Source organism: Meleagris gallopavo, chromosome 22 (genome assembly GCF_905368555.1).
Source record: "Meleagris gallopavo chromosome 22, MGAL_WU_HG_1.1, whole genome shotgun sequence".
NCBI classification, from domain to species: domain Eukaryota; kingdom Metazoa; phylum Chordata; class Aves; order Galliformes; family Phasianidae; genus Meleagris; species Meleagris gallopavo.
The window spans coordinates 1135763-1163484 of NC_139425.1; the positions used below are offsets into that span (position 1 = coordinate 1135763).

The 27722-nt window shown below is 43.7% G+C and overlaps 1 protein-coding gene across 2 annotated transcripts; it reads right to left on the bottom strand.

Annotated features, from left to right (window-relative positions):
• Positions 1-765: 765 nt before the first annotated feature.
• ERGIC3 (ERGIC and golgi 3) lies at positions 766-24279 on the bottom strand. Of its 2 annotated transcripts, XM_085241512.1 has the most exons (14): positions 24120-24279; positions 23965-24035; positions 23800-23887; positions 22925-23044; positions 21744-21837; positions 20506-20671; positions 19671-19728; positions 13370-13384; positions 9813-9844; positions 9115-9211; positions 7775-7839; positions 4475-4611; positions 3440-3495; positions 766-1628 (listed from the first exon to the last, which is right to left on the bottom strand). In XM_085241512.1, exons 1-14 carry the CDS (start codon positions 24205-24207, stop codon positions 1549-1551), a joined length of 1167 nt encoding a protein of 388 aa, XP_085097638.1. In that variant the 5' UTR covers positions 24208-24279; the 3' UTR covers positions 766-1548. The 2 variants fall into 2 exon arrangements, with proteins under 2 accessions (XP_085097638.1, XP_085097639.1); XM_085241513.1 differs by lacking the exon at positions 13370-13384.
• Positions 24280-27722: the final 3443 nt, after the last annotated feature.

Here is a 27722-nt window from a genome sequence, read left to right on the forward strand (position 1 = left end):
TTTCAGATGTTTTCTGAGGAACGTGCCAAGCATGGGACTGCTCAGAGCCCTGCTCCTCCATCTGTGCTGCAGAGCGCAATGACCAAGAGAGCAGCTTGTTGTTTCCTTTCAGTCACAAACACCACTGTTCTTGAATCAGATCCAGCTTTTCCATGCCTGAATCATACTGATCACGTGGAAAAGCACCAGATCAGTCACAAGCTCCCAGTTTAACTGCAGGAACACATTACCACTCCCTAAGCTATTAACTTCATCTGATTCCTGCCTCTCCAGGCAGAAACCCCATTTCTGTACCTGTTTCTGTTTATGTTTTACGAAGCCGTCAGCAATTTCTATGCAGTTTTTCCAGGACTGCAGCATGGAGATTCATCATCCACCTTACCCACACATCCAACTGCTCCCAGGTTTTTCTATTATCTGTTTTGAAGTTCTCTTTAACTAATTAAAAACAAACTTCTGCTTACAAATTGATGGTATTTATCCTGAAGTTTTAACAGCTTTCTCCCTGCATCATTTGATCCTGTGCCTGCAGTCTCACACTGCACTGTGAACTCTGCCAGTCACTAAGTGCAGAGTAAACACCGAAGCCAATTTAGAGCCGAGATTAAGAGCACCGAGTCTGTGTTCCTTCCAACTGAGGCAGGAATCTGTAACTTTTAATTTCTGCCTTATTTTCAAGTTCCTCTCAGAAGCATTTCACACACACTTTACTCACTTGCGTAGATCATAATCAAGAAAGAACAAAAATCACTACTACTGCCACACTTTGCCACAATGCAGGTAGTTTTTATTAATAATTTCCAATTCAGGATTGGCTCAAATAATTTAATAATTCTTCCAAATGCCTTACCAAAACACACAGGATGGACTGCATTACAAAACAGAGACAGAGGGGAAGTGAAAAATACAATCCAATTTAAAATTCATTAAAATTCCAAACTTTTTTTCTTTTCTCATCCATACATCAGCTTGCATCTCTCCTAGGAAGAGCAATCTGAAACAAATGCGGGACCACACGGTACAGAAAGCACACCCTGAATGCCAGGTCCCTCCCCACTGCCCTGGGCAGCTGGAAGGAAAGCACACAGCATTCAGCACATTTTCACCAACGTCTGGCATACAGCATCAGCACATTCCGAAATATTTGTAGGAGCAATTAAAAAAAGACAGATGGTGTTGTCAGAAAGGTTTCTGATGACAACTTTGATCCATTGCAGATCTCCTGACAACACAGTACGTTATTCCTGAAGTATCTCCAGCAGCTTTTTCAGGGGGCAAACTGGATGAAGACGGACTGACACAAAAGGGTTTTTCAGTAGGGTCTGCACAGCCAGACGAGATGGCTAATGTCACGTCATAGCAGCAAGGTCTGAGCAGTTCCATCCACAAATCAATGCCAAACAACGGATGATGAGACATTAAGAGCAGTTGGGGCCACCTGGTAATTCCAAACCTCTTCTCACGTGCACTCGGAGGATCACACGTATTTTGTAAAACCTGTTTAGTTCTCCTTACAGTTTTTTTGTGTGTGTGCAGTGAGGCCATTGTTTATATTGTCTTCCCAAGCTCGATTTTCTTCTGGATGGCACGTGCAGAGTGATAAATCAGGGAGTCGATGAATCCTGCAACTAGAAGGAAAAACAAGATCGAGCCAAACGAGTCTTAAACACAGAGCACCTCCCACAGAAAAACCAAATCCTTCTGTCAGCAGCAGGAATTCCAGCTCCCCCTGACAGAAAGCAGCTGCTGCTGCTGCTCAGAAGACCCACATCCGCATCTTATTAGGAGAGACCAAATCCAGCCTGCAGGGGCAGAGGTGACCGTGGTTATCTGGAAAGAGATGTCTCAAAGAAGAAAAGATGAGACAAAGATGAGCCACCTTTGCTGACAGGTGAGCGAGTGAAGTCTGGAGAGGAAGCTGATTCTGAGAGCCATTCTACTGCCCTGACCCAGCTCGCCAAAGGAATGCTTCCCTTTTGCTCATTCACAGTAACCCCAAAAGCGAGCTATTCTATCTGAGAAAAAACATGCTGCCTTGGACAGCCTTTGTAGGAGATGGCAGCAGCTTACCCAAGTCTCTCCCACGAGTACACTGAAGGAACCTATTAACTGTGCTTGTTTGGGAACAGAGAAGAGCTCAGAGTGGGTCTTCTGCACACAAAATCCAGACAACTCCGCATCTGTCACAGTGGCTTCCTCAACACAGAACTCTGTCTAGCTGCCTCCCTTCTACCTGAGAGAACACGGAGCCAGTAAACAAAGGTGTTTTCAATGCCATTTTGAAGCTCAATGTTCTTGGGTTCTTTTATTTATTCAGCACTTCCAATCTAAAAAATAAGTGGTTACTCAGCCCTACATAAACAGAGACATTTTAATAGTAGAGCAGCAGATAAGATAGGAATTGATTACTCTTCCAGTTACTGTAGATGATGGAATCTTGCTATCTAGTCTTCCAGTAACACCCTGATGACTATCTTTTGCCCTGAAAATACTTGTGAAACCAATCTGATCCTGTGACAAAGATGCTGTCAGGCAGCCGATTTGATCTGTCCTCTAGCATGTACAGTCTGACCACAGAGTATGGCAGCAGACAGCACGAAGTGGCTTGTCAGCCCCAGTCACTGATAGAGGAAACTTGAATTTGTCATAATAATTTTTAAAAGCCTTTGCCTGAGTTAGCCATGAAAACGAACATGATCAAATCAATGTGTTGCAGACAAATCCTGTTTAATAGGCAGTAACCTCAGTATCAGGTTATCCAAGTGTGATGTGGCAGATACAGGTATTATGGAATACAGGGATACGATATCTAGTGGCTGGACTGCTACAGAGCTCAGCACCAGCAAGATCTGCTGCCATGATCTCCATGAGAATGTCTCCGAGTGTTTCAGGGCACACTGTGTTATCAGCTGGACCAAGGCTGGGCTCTGTCATGGAACTGAGTAAATGCTACTCCAGAAGCCAACACTGATGGCAAAGTCCAGAGATGCAAACGGTTCCGCATGAGCAGCGTCTCCTTAGGGAACCCAGGAGCTGTGAGGGCCACTTTTGGGCCCTGCAGAGCATTCACTGGAGCTCCTGTGTCTGGGAACACACTTTGTGAATTCTGAGATGGCTCTTCCCACAGGGACCTCATTTCAGAGATTTTATGGATTTCAGGTCAGCATGAAAGAAACCATCTGCTTCCAGACCCAAGCTGGCCAGGAAAACAGCACAGATACATTTGGATGGCAAATGGAAGACTGCATTATTTGAAAACAAAATGTCTCCCAGAATATCAAAATGAAATACTCCCACAGCTCTGCAGAACATCTGTATTGCCTCATGAAGGCTGAAGTCATCTTTCCCCAGTAAAGGGGATTTATAACCAGTTACACAGAGTTAAGAAAGAATAAGATGGCAAATAATCAGAGAGAAAAAGGATTTAAAGATGCAGTACCTGTGAATATGCCACCAACAATGGCACAAACTCCTGTGAGGAAGTGTGTGAAGGGCCTGGAATGAGGAAAACAATTTAAGAAACCATCATCAGCTCTGATACCAGTATGATAGATAAGTAACAATCAATACAAACTAACTCATAATTAACATTATGTTAATCATATTACATAAGTATGCATTATATAAAGATTAATAACTGACACAGATTTAACAATTAAACAACCCCTACTGGCTACAGGATGGAGTTCATCACTGAAACATTTTACTGAGAAGCACCACTGTATTCAGTGCACTTAAATGAGCTCAGTGGTAACCCAAGGAGGCACATACTGAACTTACAAACCCCAAAGAATGGCTTTCTCATCCCTAAGATTTCAGCCACTTCTGCTCAGAAAGAATGCACATTAGGCTGCTGTACAAGAAAAACAAAATCCCAAAACACATATTAACACATTACAAGGTACAGAAAAAGCTGTGCCTCATTATGATCCCAAAAGATTGGGCAGCTACAATCCCTTCTGTCTCTCTGAAATTGCAAGCCCGTGATTAAATGAGAGCCCGGAAGGAACAGGTTCCACGCTGACTACAACATGCAAAAAAGCTACTGCAAATGCAAAGTAAATAAGCTGGATCAAGGTGGTGAATTCTATAGGTGCTGGTGAGATGTTCCAGGACAGTGAAAATGGTGAGTTGCATTTGTATCTATTCATCATGTTGGCTTTCCTACATAAAATCAGACTTCCTATTAAAAAAGACTTTGAGGAAATCAGACTGAACTGAATACCATCATACCAGACTTCCGCACTTCTCCATCCTGATACTGTATCAAACCATTCCAGGTAGTATGGGACAACCCTAGATCCCATCCCTGCCAGATGATCACAGTGAAAAGAACTGTATCTGGGAGGGTCTCATTCTCTGCTCGTTGTGGAGGAGTCTGGCTGACTCTCAGGCATCTGCAGCTGTGTTTTAAGCCATGCAAAACAACAAAAATCAACGCAAGGTGAATGAAATACATTGAAATGATTCTTACCTGTGTTTCTCTGTCAGCTTCACCATCATGGGTGATAGTTCATATAGCACAAACACACCAGGCAGACCCTGGTCTCCTATCAGCCCGTTGGCTATTTTCTCGTGTCGTGTAACTGAAAACTGGTTAGTCCTTACCACCTGGAGGAAACAGAAGCAGTAAGCATCATTTTGTTAACAGGGAATATGGAAGGCTACGAAAAACATGAGTTCAGTGAACCACATCACTGTTGCTGTGCCCCTCTCTTGTGGGCTCATGACAGTAGTCACAGTTGCAAGAGTCATAATCAGCACCAGCAGAATTAGATCTATTTTTACTATTTTTTACTGATTTATTTATTTACTATTTACTCATACTGGTTAAAGCTTAAATGAGTAAGTTAAAGAGTGAATTGTGCATCAGTCCTTAGGCTGGACTGCTTTGCTCTGTGCTGGCAGGAAATTGCCATAAGATGTCTTTCTAAACCTCAACCCAAAGGCCATATCATCCTCTGCCAATTTGCTGCTCACCTAAGCAAACTTCAGGAAGCAGCACTGATGTACAGTCTGAGGACAAGTCAGATTCCTGCAGTGCTGGCCTCCTTGAGCTGCAAAGCCTACTGGCCGAGCTTTTACCTCATATTGTCTCTTCCAGTTTCAAGTCCATGAACACCATAGCAGCCACCTTCTGAGGTCCTTTAAGGGCCAACACATGAGCTCTCACATGATACAACAAAAAATTATCTCCCCATATGTAGCGTCAGGAGACAACATTGAATGCTGAGAAGCTGGCCATTAGCAGCTGAATTTCGGTGGAAATGAATATTCAGATACTGCTGGAATATGGGAAGAATATCACACAGCTGCGGTTTGAGAAGGCTGTATACATTCAAGAGTGAGAGAAAAAATAAAAGAAAGAATACATAAACAAAGGAAAGCTTCAGGAGTTGCAGAAGAACAAAGATGGCTCATCTTTGTACAAATCAAAAATGACCTCAAGGCATTTTCCTGTGCTCTGTGATTCTCAGACAGGTTGTTCACACGGGTCCTATTAAAGCAAATAAATTATGTTCTATCTTCTCTAGTAAGCTACCTGACACAAACTACAATTCAAATTGAAAAAGATACCATTCATTTTCTTTATCAAATTCTACATTTGAGGGTTGCAAGTCCTGAATACGTAGGACAGGTCCTGGCGTATGTTTGGCAGCACACTCGAGCCACAGTTACCTAAGTATAAGCATCATGGTCTGCATAGATTCCTCTCCTGGAGACTAAAAAGCAATTACTTTGACAGAACTCACCCTTTGACAAGTGAATGACAGCTCTACATGTGAGATTTCATCCACAGAATTGTAAGCCATGGTAGGCTGGGAGACAGCTATAAGCTTAGGGCTCAACACATACTGTCCTTTGTACCTGAGGAATTTCAGTAATTCATAGAAACTGCACAGCTGACCTGCATCCAAGCGGAACGAGCTTCAAACATATCTGAAGGTTCTCCCAGTACTGCCTCATAGCAACTAACTCCCACCCGTCTCCCAGGAAAAAAAAAAGATAGGTCCAAGAAAGGCAGGGTATTTAAGAAAGAATGTCCACTTAAGGATTTATCAGATAAGAATCGATGCTTACAAACAGCTTCAAACTGTAGGGCAGATGAGGAAATACAGCCTACATCCACTGTTGGACTGCTCTGCCCACACTGCTTAGGATAGCTTCACTTGAATGTCTGTACTGCATCTGTGTGGCTCCTACACAGCCTCTGACATAACTAATACTTTGCCAGTGATTTCAATTTCAAAGCAACATGAAGGTTGCATTGACATGCAGAATGTTATTCTGACTGCTTGAGAATGTGAGAAGAGCCTGAGGGAGTACGGGCACCCACTGCTGTGGGGCTTGTGATGTTGTAAGACTGTGTAGGATGAGGGAACTCTGGCACAGTTTCATCCATGTTCAGATCAGTCCTTGCACTGAAGAAGCCCCAGAGCCAACGTGTGTTTCATCTCAGAGAAAACTGGTTCCATGCTAAAGCAAAGCTGGGCACGGACCATAGAGAGAGCCAAAACCTGGGGTTTGGGTGGGAAGATATGTCATTTTGTGTGTGAATGTCCACAGTACTGGGCCACATGTCATCTGTCTGATCCTCACAACACAGATAAGCACACTGGGTAACCAGTCCACACAACAGCAGAGCTGCTGCCTCTCTTGGCATTTCTATTTTGCAACAGAAATGGTGATTTCCATCATTCTTCTGCTCTAAGACTACAGAGTGGCTTAGATCTCGATAATGGACAGTTTTTTCTTTTTTTTTTTTTTCTTTCTTTTTTTTTTTTTTTTTTTTTTTTTAAGAAGAAGCCCTCCCTAGCAACCAAGATCCCCTGCAAAATAATGGCAACTCAAAGAAACGCTTCCAAATGGATGAAAGAAATCACGGCTCTTTCTGCTGTCTCAGCTGGGTTAAGAACAGAGCATCTTCACCTCACCTTGAGAATCCTACTCATTCCAGAAGACTATATTCTGAAAATGGGGCTGGAAATCTAGCTGCCCTCTTTCGAAAGGTAAAGGAGAAACTTTTAAACTGGAGATGAGCTCATCTTAGGTTATTCCCCAAAAGACATTTGCTCCTTGGTGCTTGGACTTCTCCTGAGCAGGTGCTACAAGGATTCACGAAGGAATATGACACAAACGGTGTGGCTTCTTTGAATTATGTGGGATGGAGGCAGAGATCTGCTTAATCACTGCAGTAACACTGCAGACAAGATTATGCCACAGAAACTTGTTTCTGCTGAGGTCCCTAAACGATGCAAATTTGAATAATCTGTCTTGCTTCCACCAGAGACAGAGAGTCAGAATGAAGACCAATTTTGAAGGCTTTTGCTTGTTCTAGATTGATTAGTGGATTAACTGCTATGCTTAAAGAAGAAGACCTAAGAGACAAGTTTCAGATCTGTGAAATGCTGATTAACCTTACTGAATTACTCTGGTAGAAATCTCATGGAGATGAGACAGTTGAATCTCAATACATGCATGTTTGGAATAAGCAAATTCTAAAATACACAAAAATAAAACAGGAGAGGAGAAATACACTGCTGCACAGAACATTGCTGGGTCCCATCCCATGCTGCAGTGTGCAAAAAGGGGGTGAATATCAGCTGAGGCTGCTTCACCTCTTATGGTACAGGCAGAGTGTGAAATATGCACATATCTGTACACAATAACAAAGCCTCTCTTCCTGTGTGAGCACAATGAAACGTGAAAAGACACAACAATAACTTCTGATTTTTCTAACAAGCCGAAGCAATAGGGAAAAAAAGGTACTTACCTCACCATCTACTTTCATATAAACTGTAGGGACCACTTTGACGAAATACTGAAACATCATGGAAGCTGGAAGCAAAGAGACACCCAATTAATAACTGTGATCAACTGTGAATTGCTGCAGAGTTTATCTGATGGGTTAGCCATGCATGTTTTTGTTCATGGCAGCTTTTGTCCAAGAACCTTTTTTTTTTTTTTTTTGCACAATAGCAACTGTGGGCTTTCAATGATAGTAAAGTTAACGTCCTTAATATCTGTCCCTCCAGTTCTCTTAAGAAATGTGGAAGGTAGCAGTCACTCTGGAAACTGATTTTCTCAGAAATTCCTCAGAAAAAAAATGTTACTCATTAATTTCTATAAAAGTAATTCTTACCTATAATATCATAGCAATAAACAGCAATAAACATAAATTTGAACTGCAATCTGCTTTGCCTACATCTTCAGCCCTAGTAATTCCTCAGAAATCCACCTGCTGTTTAGCTATATCCTGCATGGAAAGCTTTAGCATACAAAGACTTTCAGCAACCAGCTATGGGCTCCATCTCAGAGTTTATTACTCCACAGAAAAATAACAGCATTATGACATCTTTTCATTTTTCCCTATTTTATTTTAAGCACTGTCCTTTGATTTGAGTACAACAACTGAATAGATGGTAAAAAAATTAAAAGAACAGATTTAGGTGGGATAACAATCCTTGAACCAAACCACCAATGTCTGTAAGCTTTACTGCATAACAACACCCCAAATACCTGTAAAGACAAAGTTTGCACAATGCAGCAGATCTAAATAATGTAACAATCTATGCAGAGGCACATAAAGCAGGTTTGTGTGATAAACCACAAGGAGAGAACCATCCTTCCTTCCTAAGCCAGCAAACAAGAACCACCTAGCAAAGATGAGCAGTATTTTTTAACTCAATGGCCATCAGGTAAATCAGGGTCAGACAGACTCCACAGCTCTCCAGCAACACTCTTAGGCTTTTTTTCTCTATCCTGTGGCTTGTGGCTACTTCTTATTGCACACATTAGCCTAGGCACAGCTCTGCCCATGTGATGCAGGCATTTAATGATAACATGTTGTACCTCCTGTTGTATATCCTGTATATAGCAGTATATTAATGCTGAAAAAAGAGATCTTTCAGAAAGATCACAGAATCAGAACAAAACACTCAGGTGATTTGCTCCGGATGAACGGAAGAATACGTTGCAGAAGAAGCACAAGGTGGAGTGATCCAAGTCTTCTGCAGCATTGCCAGGGCTCTTGTTTAAGACTGAGAATCTCACTCCTCTCCCAACTCTCATTAATACCAACTCTTAAAAAGATTTCTCTCAGCTGGCTCTTACCTTGCTGTGCAGTGACGTCTGTCCCATCCAGAGGGTTCACAATGCCTGGGTAATCCCTTCCAAACGAGAGATGTTTGATATAGTGCGTCATATTGATCTGAAACAGAAATGCTGATAACTCAAACAATGCACAGCATCCAAGGGGCAAAGCAAGGGGCCTTATGTTCACATTCAGAACGTTTTTCTGAGTGTTGCTCCAGCAGGCCCTCCCTTACTCTGTGTTTCCTAATAGTAAACTAAAAGCCACTTGCTTTTTTTTAATTCATGGAAGATTGCACGATGTGAAATTTCTCCATTTTCTACTCCAAATCCTCAGATCTTTGTGTCTCTCCCTCCCACCCACACAGCAAGCTCTCCCATCCACTCCTTTCCCTGGCGTAGGAGCAAAAAACTGTCAACTGCCATTGGTATGGGTACCATCTGCTTTCCTCACAGCACAACTAAACCTCAACCAATTAAAAATGAATTAAAAATTGAGGTAGCCTTAAGAAGAGAGCAGCAGACTTGCCAGGCAACATGAAGATGTCCCAGAACACACTGTAGAGCCCTGCCTGAAAGCAGGTCCCATACTGTGCCTACGTGCATACAGCCTGAAACCAGATGGGATCAGCACACTGAGGTTCCAACGTGGCAGCTATAGGGAAATCCAGAAGGAAAACAGACTGAGAGAAATGGGAAGTTATCTTGGAAACACTTACGTTATCAAGTCCAAAGCTCTGGAGGTCATGAACTGTAACAGAAAAACAGTTTAACAGTGTAGTTCAGACTACAACATCAAAGCATATCTGTTTACTGTATCTTAGCTACTGCTGATTAAAACGGCAAAAAAATAACTTGGGTTTCTCTCCTGCTTGCAGGTGGACATACGACAGACAAAACTGCTTCATGTCCTTTCATAGACTGCCTACCCACTGCTGGAATGGAGGAAAGTAATTGAAGGTCTATTCAGATCAGATATTTCAGCTATTGTCTAAACGTGTTCTTAACATACGGCAAAAACAAATTCCTGGGGTCAAGCAAGGAAAAGTTCATTGTTACCTCAATCCTAACCTGATCTCCATTTTAGTTCTTGCTGAAACTCCTCTAACTGCTGGAAAAACAGAGGCACGACAGAACAAAACTAACAGCTGAGGGCAGCACGTGCACAAACACTGCATGAAAGCACCCTACAGAACTCAACAGCAACCGAGCACCTATCAGCACCCTGCCCATCAGCACTGCTACTCCTGCCCTGAGAACACAAAGGGAAAGGACAAGTCCTTGAAAGGCCAGCTTTCAACCTGCCCTCAGCCACTCCTGCATACAGCAGGACAGCAGGACAGCCAGCACCACGCACGTGGAGGACACCTGCAAAGAAATGGGCCATGGGAAGCACTGCTAAAAGGAACTGACCTCTTTTTGTTGGCTACTTAACTGCAATGCCAGAAAAAAGCCTCAGTCCCAGGATGAAAACACAACCAGATTTCAGGAATGCTCCCACCAGGCTTATCCAAAGTTGCTCCATTTTCTGAGCTAATGGAGTCAGATCACCAACAGAGGCATTGTTAATGAAGGAATAATAATGATAATGAAGGAATGCTGCCCTCAAATGGTTTCTGATAATAGCATAAGAAAGGCTGCAAAGCTAAAGAACTGATTGAAACTACCTCTCTTATAAAACAAGTGTTTATTTAACAAGTACACTGTGAACTCATTTTTTTTCCTATTAACATCTTTCAATCAAATAATAGAAGCTTCACTTGTATGTACATAAACCCTCACTAAAACAAAGATACATATGTGCAAGGCAGAGACCATACGGTTAGGAAAGGAAACACTGTGCCTGAACTACAGTCTTCTTCCTACAGCTCTGATCTAGGGAGAAGCCTTTGCATTTCACAGCTAAAGTTTTCAGTGCTTGGAAACCCAGGCTGCAGCCATCAGACTTAAGGCAATGGTTTCGTTTACGAAGAGCTCAGAGCAGCACAGGTCTCAAAATACTGGTGGTAAGTGGACGGCTGGACAAAATGATCTTGGAGGTCTTTTCCAAGCTCGGTGATTCTATGATTCTATCTATTTGAGGTGTCCCTGACAAGTGTGCAGACCTGCCATTAGCATCATTTCTGTGTCTGTTAGCAGCTGGATCAAAGAACTCCTTCGGCTTAAAACCCCAAACCAAACAAAAAAAATAAATAAAAACCATCCAACCAAATGTTTGGAAACGCATATGAAACAGTAGGTAGAGGAAGGAAGGAATGGGGCAGTGGTCTCAGTACTACATTTTTCTAAATGATTTCCAGCAGTACACTGTTTTGTTGTAGTACTATGCATTTAAGCTGAGCTAAGTGGGTTAGCTGTCAGTGAGTGTTAAGTGTCACTGCTTTCTGCACTGCCAGCAGCAGCCAATCTTCAGTCAGTGACAGAATTCTATGGAGATCTGCCCATGCTGGACCTGCAGCTCAACTCAACCTAACGCCAGAAGTCTTTGCCTCTCACCTTCCTCTTCATGGCTCAACCCCCTCCCACCCTCCTTGGGGTTAAGAACCACATCAGAGAGCTCAACAGGCCACAACAGGCATCTCTTGGGCTGAGGGCACTCTTTCATCCAGATCAGCTTCAACACATGGCTGATTGCCAGGCTGCGCACCTCTGGGCACAGCCTGCAACACAGGGAGGGACAGGAGCACTCCTGCACACAGCTCTGTGCTCATCAGCTCAAACAGCTGTGTTTGTTAGCACTCAAGGAGGAAGCTGAGTACCAGTGAGGATGACAAACTTACAGCTATAGTGGAGCACCAGAGACATTCAAGAGAAGCCCTTGAGAAGGACCAGTTGCTCACTAAACCATCACACCATTACGTCGTGCAGGATTCAAGTAAAGTCAGGACTTTTCCAAATAAAATTTCCCCGTAGTGCTCTGCTATAATGCTTTCCACAGATCCGACACCAGCTACTCACTTTATAAAACCTTTGCAATAAATGATTCATAACTGTGAGAAAGCACAATTCATTAACTTGGGTTCCAATCCAGTCAGCCACCAGGTGATACGTTTATTCATCTTTGATCACCAAGGACTATGCTAAGCACATATGCACACAGTTTAGGCTGGAGATAAATATACAGCTAATCAGAGTTTGCTTAACAAAAGCCTATTTAGCATGCTTAGAGAAGAAACAGAACAAGAAAATAGAAGATCTTAAGAGAGTGCCAGCTAGGGCAGGAGACTTATTTCTAGAGAACTACAAGCACGTCCTTTCCCTTCTGTAACTGTGCCCAAGTGCTTAGCTACATAAATAGAGAAACCTGTAAGAGACCTTAGGTTTGTCAAGAAGTCTATGTATTTTTATATAACCTCTTTACTTCCCTGTTTTAGTAACACATTTCGTTGCCTGAAGAGTTCTCTCCATCTCACGTTTCTGACCTGCACAACCACAGAGCTCCTTGGACTCTGCAACGCAGCCCTTTGCTGGGTTGACAGCACTCACTGCCACTGAGGACTCTGCCAATAAATGCATTAAAAGTGGAAAAAGCTCAAGACACAACTACCCAAACGTGGTGCTGCAAAATGAGTGAGGTCACCAATCTTCATGCTGGGGATGGATTTTCAGGGAGGAAAAGCTCGTACATAAACATGATGAGCAGGACGAGGCTGTGGTGTGAAGGGGTGCTGAGGCAGGGAGCAGCACAGAGTGTGTTGCAGGCTGGGGAGGGAATGAGCAGAACACAGCTCCTGGGCCCTCCACCAGACGTTACTACTGAGTGGAAACACCCCATTTCAACCTGCAATTACCAGGACTCTCTCACCCTCAGAAAAATCCAGTGCCTTACAGACCCTTGGAAAACTTTCTACTAAGTATTCAGAAGGGTTGGTGAATGAATCCCCAAGAGCAATTCTCCAGCCTGTTGTACAAGTGAGATTAAACAAGAGAATTGTCCCATATGACTTTAAAAAGCAGAATTCCCTCCGGCTTGTCACCGCATGCCCCTCAATTGCATCACTGCACAGAACAACTACCAATATATCATCTCTAACAGTGATATATTAAAATTGTGTAAGACAAAGATTCTCAACCTTTAGCATCTGGTGACCTCAATTACCAGAGATGAATGACCTGAGATGGGTCTCCTCTTAGCTTTCAGGAAATCTTCTCACATCCCAGCCTAGATCTACAGCTCCTCCCAAAGGAGATTTAAGAGTACAGCAAATAACAGAAATTGGGTTAGTACTGTAATATGTAGTTTTGGGGAAAAAAAAACAACAAAACCAACACTTACTCTCAACAGCGTGCACTGCAAAATTGAGCAGAGTGGGAGAGAAAAGAGAAATATTCAGATATTCACAATGAAAAGCAGAGATTCAGATACAACAGCATTTAAAACTTGTACCGAAGAGCAGAAGCACAACAGTTTTGCTGGTGCACTTGCTAGGCCACGTAAAAAGACTCCCTAGCTAGCCAAAGGCCTAACATAGGGACTAGCAATCATTCAAAAAGTAACAGAGAAACAATTAGTCACCAAAAAGAAAAATACAGTGGGATGTCCAAATTTCTTAATATAAGCTCTAACGCAGCATGCCAGGCAGCACTGCTGCTTGTATTCAGATTTCTCAGTCTTCCAAGTCCTCAGGGTAAAGGAAAGGCCATTTTGGCACCAACCAAAGCTATGCAGGTGTTGTCAATATTTACATTCACAACATTTCTGTTCATTCAGTTACAAGATCCCAGCAAAGGTGAATACCTGGAAAGATGGTAAGCGTGTGCTTGGGCAGCACATCTCAAAGCTTACTAACTTTTGTTAAGCAACCTCCTTTTTTGCTGCTGCTGTTGTTTCAAGAGACTATTCACATGTATACTCACATTGTGCACAATTAACCAGTAACTCACAGATTTATACCTGCAAGGAGACAACTCCCACCCCTCTCTGCCAAATTCTACACTGCTGGTAGTGCTGTGACAGCACAGGCTTTGCTATGGAGGAGGTATGGAAGATATAGAGAGCCTCCAGACAGCTGCTTGACAAACCTGAGGCATTCCCAACAAGTGATGAACCTCAGCTCTGATGGATGGCAGTCCAGTGGCAGATGGAATCGCCACTTCTGTGCTCTCTAAACCACACACATTATTTTGGAAATGCCTGGTCCATCTACAGATGAGTGAGACTTTGAGTCTTTCAGCACCAACACAAACACTGAAAGGAGTTTACCAATGTAAAAAGGAAAGTCCTTAACTGTTCTGAGGATGAAATAATAATCTCAGCCTCCAACATTCAGTTTGGGGATGAAAACTAGTAATTGTCCAGCAAACACTACTTTGGAAGAGAAGTTAGGAATAGCGTACAGGGGATCATCCAGAGGATTTCTAGCTCCATGATGAAATTCACTGATGGTGGTTTTGGTTCCCACTTTCTTTCCCAAAATAGATGACGGGCAAAGAAGAGCTCAGCTGAGGTCCTGGCATCTCTAGAGTCCTGTGCAACAGCACAGCCCCACACCCAGTAGGGCTCTGGGACAGGAGAAGAAGAGGAGGCTGCAATCGACGGCAGAAAGAATTAGTTGGCCTGCTCTTGGCAGCCAATGAGAAGATACCAAGGGACCAAAAAATGATAATCAGTCTTCAGTCAAAGACTATATGCCCATTTTGCAATTAAAAACTCAAATCATTAGAAGCTATGTAAAACAAGATATTCTACAGGTCTCATCCAAGGATGCTTTCAAATAGGTTTCAACTGTCAAAAAAAAAAAATCTATTAAAGAAGTGAACAAATCTACCACAAATGAGGAAAACAAGTGGTAATCACAAAAGTGCCTTCAAAGATAACCTTTCCTCCAGTTTACCACGTAGGGTATAAGGAAAGCACAAGATCTGGATCACATTCATAACTACTTTCTTTCACAGAAATTGTCAGTCATTAGAAGTGTGTCTTAAAGACAGAACATTTTGAATGTAGTCATCGGTGTCAGTGGTTTTTTAGGCATCTGGAGGAATCAAATTATATATTTTAAGAAAATTTCTCTGGCTGTCAATACAGCATGATGGGGAATGCCTTCCCTAGGAAACAGTTACAATCACACCCCTGCAACAGAATGGTCCAAAGATGGTCTGAAGGATGAACGAGAAGCCCCAGCTTCCTCTTGACTAAAAGGAATACAGCAAGGAGGAAGGAAATGACAACAGGATCACCTCTTTGGAGGAAACTACCACCAAGAAAGTTCCCCCATGCTGGAAGCTCACTGCAAAGCTCCATATCCAAAGCAGGAGATGGTTGCTCAGGAGATTAACAGACCAGATAATTTAATTTAATCATTTAACCATTTCTTTTTTTTCACCTGAGATAGAAAACATTCTTTGAGGAAAGGTGTGAGCTGCTGCAAAGCAAACAGCTGTGATATGCAGGATCATGAACAGGCACAGCTGATGCTGGAGGCTGTCCTTACAAAGGCACAAGTGAAAGGAGAACTTTCCCCAAATCTTAAGTATCCTACAGAAATTGAAAATTCGAGTTCAGGATCCAAGGCCTAAGACGTAGACAACAGTGAAACAAACCTAATCTCAGCTGGTACCAATGAACAAGCAGGGAAAAGAAGACTGCAGATATCACTGACGTCTGACTTTGGTTTTTTCCTTGGCACAAACAAGTCGGGACTTTTGGCACTAGTTTCAGTGCCAAGAATTCTACTTAGAAGCACTTTAGACCTCCTCATAACTTCCTTCAGTCCTCCTAACAACCAAGGATGTCTCAGTGCAACTGGACCAGTGTCTGAGGAATAAACCAAGACCATCAGGATGACATTCAGGAGTGGAGGAGTCTTCTCTGACACTGATGATGGAGCACCACAGTGCAGCTTTCAAGCAGCCAGTTTTCAGTGCTCCCAATAAACCAGCGTCACTGCTTTGATATACCAAAAATGTGAGTATGGATGGCCAAAACCTGCACTAACCCAGCAAAGCCTGACATTTCTTATCAGTTAACTAAGGACAGAAACACACTACCCCTCAGTTTTCAAATTACAGCATACCTCAGGGCCTGGGATTATGAGAAACCAAACAGAAAGCAAAGCTGTATTTAACAGTTGTGCACAGTAACTTTCATTTAGGTTGGATACATCAGCATCAAAAGAACATGAAAAAAGGTTACATGCAAGCACAGAAAAGCATCCATGCAAACAACAGTAAGTGAAGTGAAATAATCTCACCTGGATTTAACATTCATGCGAGCAGAATCAAAGCAAAACAGAACAAAGACAAAATAACATATTTTCTTCAAAGTGAACAAACTTTTTTAAACACAGTTTTTGTTTTTCAGCATTTACAGCACTTCCAGTTCCTCCAGATACATGAATAGTGCATAAAGACAGGGAGGAGAACTGTTCAAACATGAAAATGTCAAACACTGCTAAAAAGATTACTGGGAGACCATCAGAGGTCCTTTGACATAAACACGACCAGAATATAAGGACATCCAAGACACAATTCTGGGGTCACATTTATAAGATTGAGAACGCATTTTTCTGAGAGTTTGAGACTTGAGGGTCCTGATTTGTATGAGAAATCCTTAGCACAAACAGAAGTGAAATACAGTTTGAACACATTTCAGCTGACATTCCCTTACATCAATAAGATACACTTGTGTCTCTTTAGAGCATGAGGTTCACAGGCTGCCTCTTTCAAAATTTTGACCCCCCCTTAGTCAACACCAACTTGCCTTAAAGCACGAACACGTATCATACTGACAGGGAGTAATTCAAACTAGCCCAAAGTGGATCTAACTGAAGAAACCTGATATGTAGTGAACTCTTTAAGAAGGTGCTTATGAGGATTATCCACTCATAAAATATTGAAAAATGAATAAAAACAGAAGAAGGAGAACAATTGTTGATAATTTGATATTGATGATTAGTTGTTAGGATTCTTCTGATTAGGAAAGTAAGTACATTTAGGCTGCCATATTTAGGCAATATTAGCAAACTTTAATGGAAATTCAATCTTTTTTCCTAGTTTTCCTAGTTGAAACAGGACCTCTGATTTCCTCTGATTTTCTCCATTTAAACATAAGGAATTCTCACAAGCCAAAGCCAAACGATTTAAATTAGGGATGGGATGAACTCTGGGCAAGGCTGCTCCTTTTTATAAACCTATATTCCTCGCACATTCAACTAATGATTTCAAACCTCTCCTAGGGTTCTAAAAAGCATTCCTTCTGGCAAATGATTTCTGGGGACAAAACATGAGTATATGAGCTCTCTACAACTCCCTGTAAAGAGGCTGAGGTGAGGTGGGGGTCGGCTTCTTCTCCCATGTAACCAGCAATAGGGTGAGAGGAATGTCCTCTCAGGGGAGATTCAGGTTGGATGTTAGGAAGAATTTCTTCCCCAAATGAGTGGCCAGGTGCTGGAATGGGCTGCCCAAGGAGGTGGGGGAGTCGCCAACCCTGGAGGTCTCAAGAAACGTTTAGATGTTGTACTAAGGGACATGGGTTAGTGGGAAATATTGGTGGTAGGTGGATGGTTGGACTGGATGACCTTGGAGGTCTTTTCCAACCTTGGTGACTTTATGACTCTTTTGGGTCACACTTAACCCAGTGCAACTACTAAAACAAACCAAAAAAAGGACAAAAATTGATCTACACACAATTAAAGCTAGTATAACTAAATAGAACTCAAGTTGTACCCATCCTGTACTAGTTCTTTTTAGTATGTGTATGTGTTAGTCTTATTTATCCTCTTATTACTTAATCTGCTTTCAAAAAAAGCAATTTCAATTCACTTCTACTGAGGAGAGAAGGTATGGTTTTGAGGGTGTTAACAGTAAGCATGTGATATAAAATCAAAAGCTGAGATCAGAACTACATCTATGGTCAGATTAACAAAGTACTTCTGAATAGGACCCTTGCTGAGAAGATGCCTGCACAGATTTCCTATCCAGAGATGTATTAAGCTAGAATAATTCTCAAGAAAGGAGGAGAGTGTCAGTGTAAGAAACTGACAAGTCAGTCTGCTAGCTTAGCAACTGAGGAACACAATCAAACAGAAGTATGGACTCGGGTCCAACCATCAGCTGGATTAACAGCACAGCCACTCCACCACAAGGCATGGAGAGCATTGTGATGGAAAACACTTCCCATAATATTGACTTAGTGTTCATCTTCCTATGTTCTACTGGTTCAAAATAGTATGGAATAGAAGAGAGCAGCAAAAATACTGTCAGTCATCTCAGTTACGTATCTAATAGTGGAATTATTATTTTTCATGGATTCTACATAATAACAGTTCAGAATATTCAGACAATGACCAATACTAGTTCAGTTTGCTGTTTGTTATTACAGGAAAAGGAAAGAAAAAAATAAACAAACAACAACAAAAAAACCCCAATCCTCTTCTTCTCTGTAAACCACCAAAAAACTAATTAAGACATGATGTTAGTTATACTGAAGACAAACACAATCTCAGCTTCATTTATGAACAAACAGGCTCTGGGCTTGCTGCACATTGAGAAAATTATCAGAGGTCATTTTTAGTATCTGATGTGAGAGAACTGCCAGAAAGCAGAAGGTCTGCCTGCCCCACATCTCTCCTCCTACTCTTTTTCCTTGCCCTTGCAAATAGCAACATTCTGAACTTGGCCTCCAAAAGGTCTGCAGTAACTACAGAGTCCTTTCTTGCTCTTCCTGCACTCACCCGCTGTGGCCCTCAGTTTCTCACTGCAGTTGTGTAAGACTTCCATTGCACGTGAGAGCTGTTCTGCCCCCACCCACGTCCGGGTCAATACTGGCTGCAGGAAGGCTGCTGCTCTTCCACTGCTTTAAGTGCAAGTTCTGCCAGAAGTGACATATTTAATTATAAGGACTAATGTGGAGAAAAGCAGATGAGCTTTTTGCACAGACATGCTTTATCATTTAATCTGTAGAAATGGCTCAAAGCCTGGTTTGTTTTTCTTCAAAGACAGTTACTCGAACAAAGTGCAATCTCCCCCTGCGCATTACCTCGGTGGAACAGATCACACTACAATGATAAGTAAGGTAGGGAAAAATCAAGCTAAAAATCAGAGCTCTTTGTCAAATCTTTACCAGAAATTTCAGGCTTTGAGAACCTTATCAAGGGAACTGAAAACATTCCGTTAAACCACAAATATTTTTGACCAAATTCCAGTTAAAGACAAAAAGCATAAATCAACTACCATTACTATTCTGGACACTTTGTATTTAGATTTACAAGACAAAACTCTTTACAACTTAAAATAAGCAAAGTTCTGATTTGCTTTCAAATTATCCTCAGATATTCTATAAATACTCCTTCCACAGATACTGATATTCAGGTCCTGGGCTTAACACCATAGCCAAGTTTGGTTTACAGCAGAGCTGAGCAGTGAAGTTTTATGGAACTCACCTCTCCCATGCTCTTCCATCCCCATGTTCTGTTTGTTCATGACAGTTCTAAAATTTTGTACCAAAACTCCAACATCCTCCCCACTGAAGCAGTGCTGCTATTCTTTCAGATCACAACGCAAAGACATCCCAAGACAATGATCAGACACACTCAGAAACAAAAGGTTACAGTAAACAGAAAAAGAAAATACTTTACCATGTACATGAGACTGCTGGAAGCTTTTTCCTGGTGCAAAGTGAAAATTTCCAGCTACCTGTAGAAGACAGTCACCGTTCATTAAAAGTTCTGAATCCATATACATAAAGCAGCCATATAGGTGCTGGCTTTTTCCTCTTGGTTTTTAAACTAGATATACATCAAGCAAGCTGCCTTTCTAGGCGACACTACCAGCAGATGCTATTTCCCCTGTTCCTCACAGGCACAGTCATGCTAAAAGCCATAATTACTTACTGATGTGGGTAATAATCTGTTTTATGCAGATTATTTTTAGTAAACATAAAAATCAGAAGAAGGAGGAATTCATTTTTCTGGGAGGGAACTGCCTAAAAGAAGATAGCACAGAAAAGGAAGAGAGGAAATAACAGAGGGACAGTGAGGAAGATTAAAAGCAAAAAAAATAAAAGTCCAACTCAATACAATAAACTACAGTGACCCAATGTACACACCCATGGAAATAACCTGGTTGCAAAAATAAAAGCACTTATCAGTTTGTTAAACTACATCCAGGAATTTGTAAGGGATACAGATACCATGTGCCAGTCCTCACTGGCACTTCCAGCAGCTGTACACATAGAAAAATCCAAGCTTACTCCAGGCCTGCATTCTTCCTACAGCCCACACAATGAAATAGGATTACTCCCTTCCCACTGCTTCTCCTCATTTCTTTACAGCTGCAAGTACTTTGTTGAGCCAGGGGTTACTGTATCACATCACATGAACACCTAAAGCTGGAAAAGGAGAGGAACACCCAGATTCTGCCTTCTCACAGCCAGCCTCACACTGCAGGTATACAACAAAACTCATCTCTCACCTTATTGACCTCCAGGAAACCATACACTTGGCAGCCTTCGTTCTTCTGTTCTTGCATTTTCTGGCTAAACCCTTCCCTCTTGCACTGCTCGATGGTATCTGGGTTCTTGAAGGCCCAACCACGCCGCCTGTAGGCTTCTCTGACATCATCACAAGTATTACAACATCTGCAAAAGCACAAGTACCACCTTAATGTCTTTCTCACAAAAAGGAGATGCTTCTGCTCAGATCTCGGATATTTGGTGGACGCTTCTTCCCCAAAGCCATAAAGCAAACACTGTGAACTGGATCTTGAAGGTTGACCTAATCTAAGTTCTGAAGGAGCTCAAGCTTTCTGATTTATTTTTTAAGTTTTTGATGCAAGGGCACAAGCCGTCTTAAAATAGTTCTCAAGTCTGAGAAGCTCTTTGCCCATTTAGAAAGCCACGCTGCTCCCTGGAAACAGATTTCCTACAAAAATGCTATCAGAGTCCCACATTTCTGAGTAGTTTTGTGTTTCCCTCAGTGAACAAAGCATCTGCCCATTTCTGCTCCTCCTTTCCTCTGTTTTTAAGCCATGATTGTCAAAGTTGGACAAAACGTTAAACTTTCTTCAATACTTTTCCACCTCTACATTTTGGTCACCAGAGGAAAGAAAACAAAGCAAACAAACAAAAAACAACCACTTATTTTTACTGGTTCTACGTTTTGCTGGATAGAAGAAAAACCCCTCAAGATGGAAAAAGCTTTTCCAGCGAACAGTGCAGTTAAAGAGCTGGGACAAACAAGGTATCATCAGATAGACAGTACGACTGGAGGGTACTCAGAACCTAAAGCCCAAACAAGGACCCACTGTTACAGCAACCTGCAGGGAGGTGGAACAAGGAGCACAAATGACCCATTGCAGCTGTTGTCTGTGTGAGCAGTGAACATGGAGTTTATGCTCACATAAGGATGGAAAGCTTGCAGCAGGAGTGTGAAGGCAGAGCCATCACCACTTTTATACCAAGGCATCCCAATGGTGAGCAGTGTCACCCTGACCTTGAGCATGGATGTACACAAACCAGAACTTAATTATCCATTCTTAAGCACTACATACGTAGCTACACAACATGTAACAAGAGTACAACAGTACTTAGAATTCTCAGAACACAAAAGATTTCATTGAATGAACTTCACAGACATTCTGCAAAGAAGCAGGTGTGCAACTTAGAAGTATTCCCTCAAGTGCTAAAAAGATACAGAAAGGTCTGTGGTTACCGAATGTCTTCTGACTCTGCTCCATAACAGCTCTCGCAACGATCAGCATCCAAAGAATTGGGATCAAACACTTTTTCTTCTTCTTTCCCCAGCTCTAAAACAAAATTGGATTCCAAATGAAGAGACACATCTAGAAAAGTGTCTTGTCTTGTCCTGCCTCCAAATAGCACCACATATTATTTGAGTATGTTGGACTACATTTAAGACCTATATTGCTACAGCCGAATTTAAACAGCTGACTATCAATCAACTTACAGTCATAGAATTTAATGAAGACAGGTTAACAGAGAATTGGATACAGAGTAGCTGTTTCCATCCCCACACTTCAAATTTCAATGCCACAACCTCTGAATACAGAAAAGCTGCTGAGTTACACAACAGGGACACTATCACCACAAGCCCAGACAACCAGAGAAATGCTCACATGTATTGATTATTCAGCTCTTGGCTTAGTTTTGCTCTCCAACATCATTTCTGATGTTGTATCTAGTGATGCAAATCAATAAATCCAGTTTATGCTGACATTCAGAACTACACTAACTCACAGTAAGGTAGTAACAACCTCGCATTTTGGAAAGAAAAAGCAAAATTAAGGACACCTGTGAGATCATAGCACTTCCCCAGAATTGTTTCTGGTTTGCACCAAAGTGCAAGGATGAGCCATGGTATGAAAATAACACAGGTGAGGGGCTTACGTGGCCAAGTGTTATTTGATACAACTTCATCACGTATGTATTAACACACATGAATTAAGTGCAGTAAGGTGTACGTTTAGGCTGAAAGGTCAAGTCACTGGAGCTCCCCCTGGAGAAATGCTCTTTCCTCTAACTAGATTGTCCCATTTGTCAGCCCACTGTCACTGCACGATACAAGCAAACTCAAGTTCTGCGAGCACAGCTGCTTGATTCCCAGCAAAAGACCATCAGCAGCTTCATTCCTGAAATCCATCCACGACTCCCTATCAGTTTCAGAGTGACTGGGTAAAGATTTACTTTTCAAAAGCAACAAATGTAATAGGAGTTTGTCTGATCTGTCAATTTAATAGATTTGGATGCTACAAACTCTTGAAGAGTTTATGGTGTTCAAGCACTCTTCAACTGTCACTTGTACCCGTGAAAGTCAAAACAAGCACAAATAACACAGACTACAAGAGCATCCATTCATACGAAGTAGCACATTACCGTGTCTCTCAGCCTCTGGAGTCACACGATTGCCAGCTTTGTCCAAACGTTGTTTAAACAGATTGTGCTCCACGTCCAGCTGCTGTTCTCCTGCTACATCCATTGCATCGATGCTCAAATCTGAAACCAGCAAGTGAGGAAAGCGGTCTGTAAAAGCACATTTCTCATGGCCTGTGGCAATTTGAGGAAGCATTCAACCAGTGAAAATACAGAATCTTTTAGCGGGGATAAGAATGTGCCAAAACTGGATGAAGACGCATGGTTGGGACCAAACAACTTACAGAAAATGGAACATACTGTGTCTGCATCCTAAACGACTGTTCCAAACACAGTGTCTAATGTAAAGGAATGACTGTTTTCAACCATCATAGAAATCCTAAAGGCAAATAATCAAACCCTTCCTCCTGAAAACTCATTGGTGCAAACGGCAGCCCAGGTTAAGCTCAACGCCAGCTGAGCACTGCCCCGCTCTGTCCTCTCACCGCTGCTACAACAGCAGCACGTTTTCCTGTGTCCCCTTTCCACAAGGACGATTCAGGAGCCCTGGTTTTGGCCCGGCATCCAAGCACCATCGGGTGCTTGCTGGCAACGCGTTGTGCTGTAATGCTGATGGTTGCACTGCAAGGAACAGCAGAGGTTTCCAACACCTCCGGCCCTCCTGCTGTGCTGTGAGGGGGAGTCAGGCACAGAGCAACGGCACCTCGTGCTCCAAACAACCCCAACAATTCAGCAGCGATACTGCCCAACCCGGAGCGCTAGGCGTGCCCTGCACAGCTCCATCACCACACAGAGCTGGGCTCGCATCCCACCCCAAGCGAGGAGCTGGAAGAGCGACCTCCAGCAGAGCGGTACCACATCGCTGCGGTTCGACTCACAGGCACAGGGCATGTGTGGGAAAACAACGTCGATGTTGATCTTCAGCTTATCTCCCCTCGATTTGTCAACGTACAGCTCGGGATGGACCTGGAGAAAAACAAAGAGCCCGAATGCAGCGGGAGACAAACCCGGAGCCCTTTTCCCGCCCTCTCTCCGCCACTCACCTCCTTGGTGAGGTAGTACTGCAGCTCCGAGAAGAACAGCAGCACCATGATGAGCCCGCTGACCACCGTCACTGCCGGGACACGAGAAGCGCCGTCAGCCCCCGCTCCCCCGCCCGCCCCGCCCGCCGCCCCCGCCCGCCCGCTCGCTCGCTCACCCAGCGCTCCGCCGCACGTCTTCACCCGAAAGTCCTCCAGGGTTTTGGGGAACGCGTCGAACCGCTTCAGCCGCCACAGCGACTCCATGGCGCCGCGCGGCCCGGAACCACTGCGGCCTTCCGGGGCACCGCCCCGCCCCGCAGCGCGCCGCCCTCGGAACGGGGCGGGCTGCCCGGCAGGGATCGGGGAACCGTAGCTGTGGGTGGCCGTGCCGGGTTGCACCGCCTCTGGGTACAGAACTTCCATTCGCACCTGACCTAAAGCTCCCTTCTTTCAGTTTAAAGCCGTTCCCCCCTGGCCTATCGCTATCTGTGAAAAGCCAATCTCTCTCCTGTTTATATGCACCCTGGAGTGCCGAAGGCTGCACTGCGGTCCCACCGGAGCCTTCTCTTGTCCAGGCAGAACAGCCCCAACTCCCTCAGCCTTCCTCCATACGAGCGCTGCCAGATCTCCCTTTCCATGTGCTGGGGACTACGGTCTCCTTGGCCTCTCATCTGACCAGTGTGCCTGTAGAATCCCTTCTTGGTTTTTTGTTGGTTTGTTTTTCACGTCCCTTGCCCCGTTCTGTCCCACCCGTGCCTTAGCTTTCCTCCCTGGCAGCCCCACAGTGCTCTGCTTGCACCTGGAGCCCCAGCAGGGCAGCTGCAGGCTGACATCCAGCACAGGAGGCACCGGGCAGAGGAGGTGGGCACCCAGGGCAGGGTTTGATGCCTCAGAGTGAAGAGTCTGATAGTCTCATGGTGCAGGAATAAACCATCCCATGCAGGACTGAAAAGAGAGTAGGCACCAATTACGAGTTAGCAATCTAAGAGTTAAGAGTCTCAGGGTTCTGGAAGGTAAATCGATTAAGCAAACTTTTCCATGTTCCTTGACCTTTCTTAACAGTAGGATCCCAGGCTGAGTTTCTAGCTCATCTCTCAAAAGGAAATAGAAGCAACTGCTCTACCACCGATTTCAGGATGTGCCACAAAATACTGACAGTGATATGATCCCATGGAGCTATCTTTTTGGCAGGAAGCCATCCCAGCACTCTCCTCGTAGGACAGATGATGCTCCCATCCTCCCAGCAGCTTGTCAGCTCTTCCCTGGGTCCAGTTCTGTATTACTGGGGAGTCCACACTGGACACTGTGGCCTCACCAGAGCTGAGTAGAGGAGTAAGGAACGATGACCTCAAGCTGCTGGCAGCACTTCTCCTAACACAGCCCAGGGATGAGCGATGCTCAGCGAGAGCTGAGGCAGAAGAGCTGTGCAGTGCCTCAGCTGCTCCCCACCAGCACTTTCCATCCCCACGCTGTCCCCAGCTGAGGTCGGGCTGCCCGCTCAGCAGTGGGGCTGAGTGCAGTGCTGTGTGCTCTCTGGCACCCAGCTGCTCCTGTGGGACCCGGCTCAGCCATTCCCCCCTCAGTGTCCCATGGTGGCTGAACCTGGTGGTACTCATTGGGCTCCTGCTGCCAGCAGAGGCTGCAGACTCACTAGCAGTGGGCTGGAGGGGCTGTGCTGCATGCATGGTAGCAAAACACTGTGGGACTGATAGGGAGATGTTCTTTTTCATGCTGGAACCTCCCCTGAGTCTGTGGGTCAAGGTATCCTCCAGGGAGTATGGCTTGAGGCTCAGGAGGGCAGCTATGAGCTGGTAGCACAGCAGGCAGACAGCCCTGGCAGTGGCCCAGCATTGCCTGCAGAGACAGATGGGGCACAGCTCCTTCTCACAGGCCTCCCCCAACTGCACCCGTGCCTCCTGGCTGCAGCTGCCCTGGCGTGGAGCTGCTCCAAGGACAGGCTTGCTGGAGGCAGTCAGCAACCTCCAGTCCTCTTGTATGTCACTGCAAGGGACAGACACTTCATTGCCACTGACAGGAGCTCTGACATCTGGCGTTCCTTGAAAAGGATTCTCGGCCACATCCAACCCTTTTGCAGGACCTTGACATCTCACGTACTGCTGGCAAGGCCTCAACATCTTGTGTTCTGACAGGGGAAGACATTGATGCCTCGAGAAATGCCAGCAGGACGAAATGCAGGCGAGGGTTATCTATAGCCACCCACTCCACTGTGAGGTCATGGGGTGACAGTGGCTCTCTGGTAGAACTGATGGATGTAATTTGTTTTCTGGTAGTTGTCACGCAAATATTTTTGACATTTGCCTGCCAGAATCTACTCAAGAACTTTCACTTGGTACAGTTTCACAGTTATTAACAAATAAACCATTTCTTGAAGCGACAGATATAACAGATTCGGCACTGATTAATGCAGTAGCTGTGATAGTGCTGGTATAAGACATTAGTGCTAGAAAAATTAATGCTATTCTGGGTATTCTTCAACAAGATGTGGCTTACCAAGAAAACATCCCTACCTTGGTGGAGGAAGAAGAGTATAGCTTCTCATTTCTTTCCATTTACCTTCTCTCTTTAAGTTTCTCTCATCACTATTCCTTCTCCCCTCTCCAGCACTTTCCCTTATTTCCTAACCTCTCAGTGGGGACTTGTAACATGACTTGATGAAGAGTGGAATACTGTCATCATGTGTGCTTAGCATGTTCTTCTTAGAGCTCATTATTGTACTCAGGGGCATGAACTTTATTATTAATTTCAGCCTTCTCCATCTCAGTTGTCATTGGTTCTCCTGACTTAGTTGTCTGTGGCTTGGGGATTTACATTTTCTTTCGTATCAGTCTTCTGGCCAGCATACCTGTGGAACCTCTTTTTACTGGTTTCCAAGTTGCTTGACAAAGTCACCTCCAAGTGTGCTTTGCAGAACATTGCTGTCCCAGGGCCTTTTCTGCAGTGGCTTTCCAGCTGGGTGCTCCCTGCATGCTCTGGTACCTCTGATTGTTCCAAGAACTGTGCACTTCCCCTTGTTAAAAATTGTGAGCCGTTTCCCCAGCCTGCCTGGGTCCCTCTGGATGGCTGCACAGCCTTCTGCTGCATCAGATGCTCCTCCCAGTCTGGGATCCTCAGCAACCCTGTGAGGGTACACTCAGCCCTGCAGCCACTACTGACCCCTGGGTATTCTGTTCTTTCCCTCAGGTTGTCTGCAGCAGTGAGGGAGCTGAAAGTCAGTCATTACCAGCATACCAGTGCTTTTTTGTGCAAAAGGAGCAATCTCCAGTATCTCCTCCCCACCACCTCATTTTTATAACAGATGCATTGCCTACTTCTCACATTAAACCATGCAATGGCTCACACTAGCTTGCTTGCAGAAATGAAAAGCTACTATAACTTTTCCCTATGCCACATATTTACCTACCACTTGCTTTTTTTTTTGCTGCTGAAATAAGTTAGTCCTCCAGCAATTTTTTTTTAATAAATAAACCATCAAAACATTTCAGTCACTAAGTAATTTATCAAATGCAAACAGAACCAACCAACTGCACGCCGACTTCCTACACCAGAAGATAATTCCTGGCAAGAGTACAAGACAGGAACACTGCAACAGTGCAGCTGCCCCAGTACAACAAAGAAATAATAACAAAGTATCCCAGTTGTTTGGACAGAGAATACTGCTTATCACTACGCCAAATCCAGAAAGAAATTGATCCATCTAAGCATGAAACTTGGCTTTGAAGAACGTAATAGGGGAAAAACATAGATCAGGAAAGGTGCAG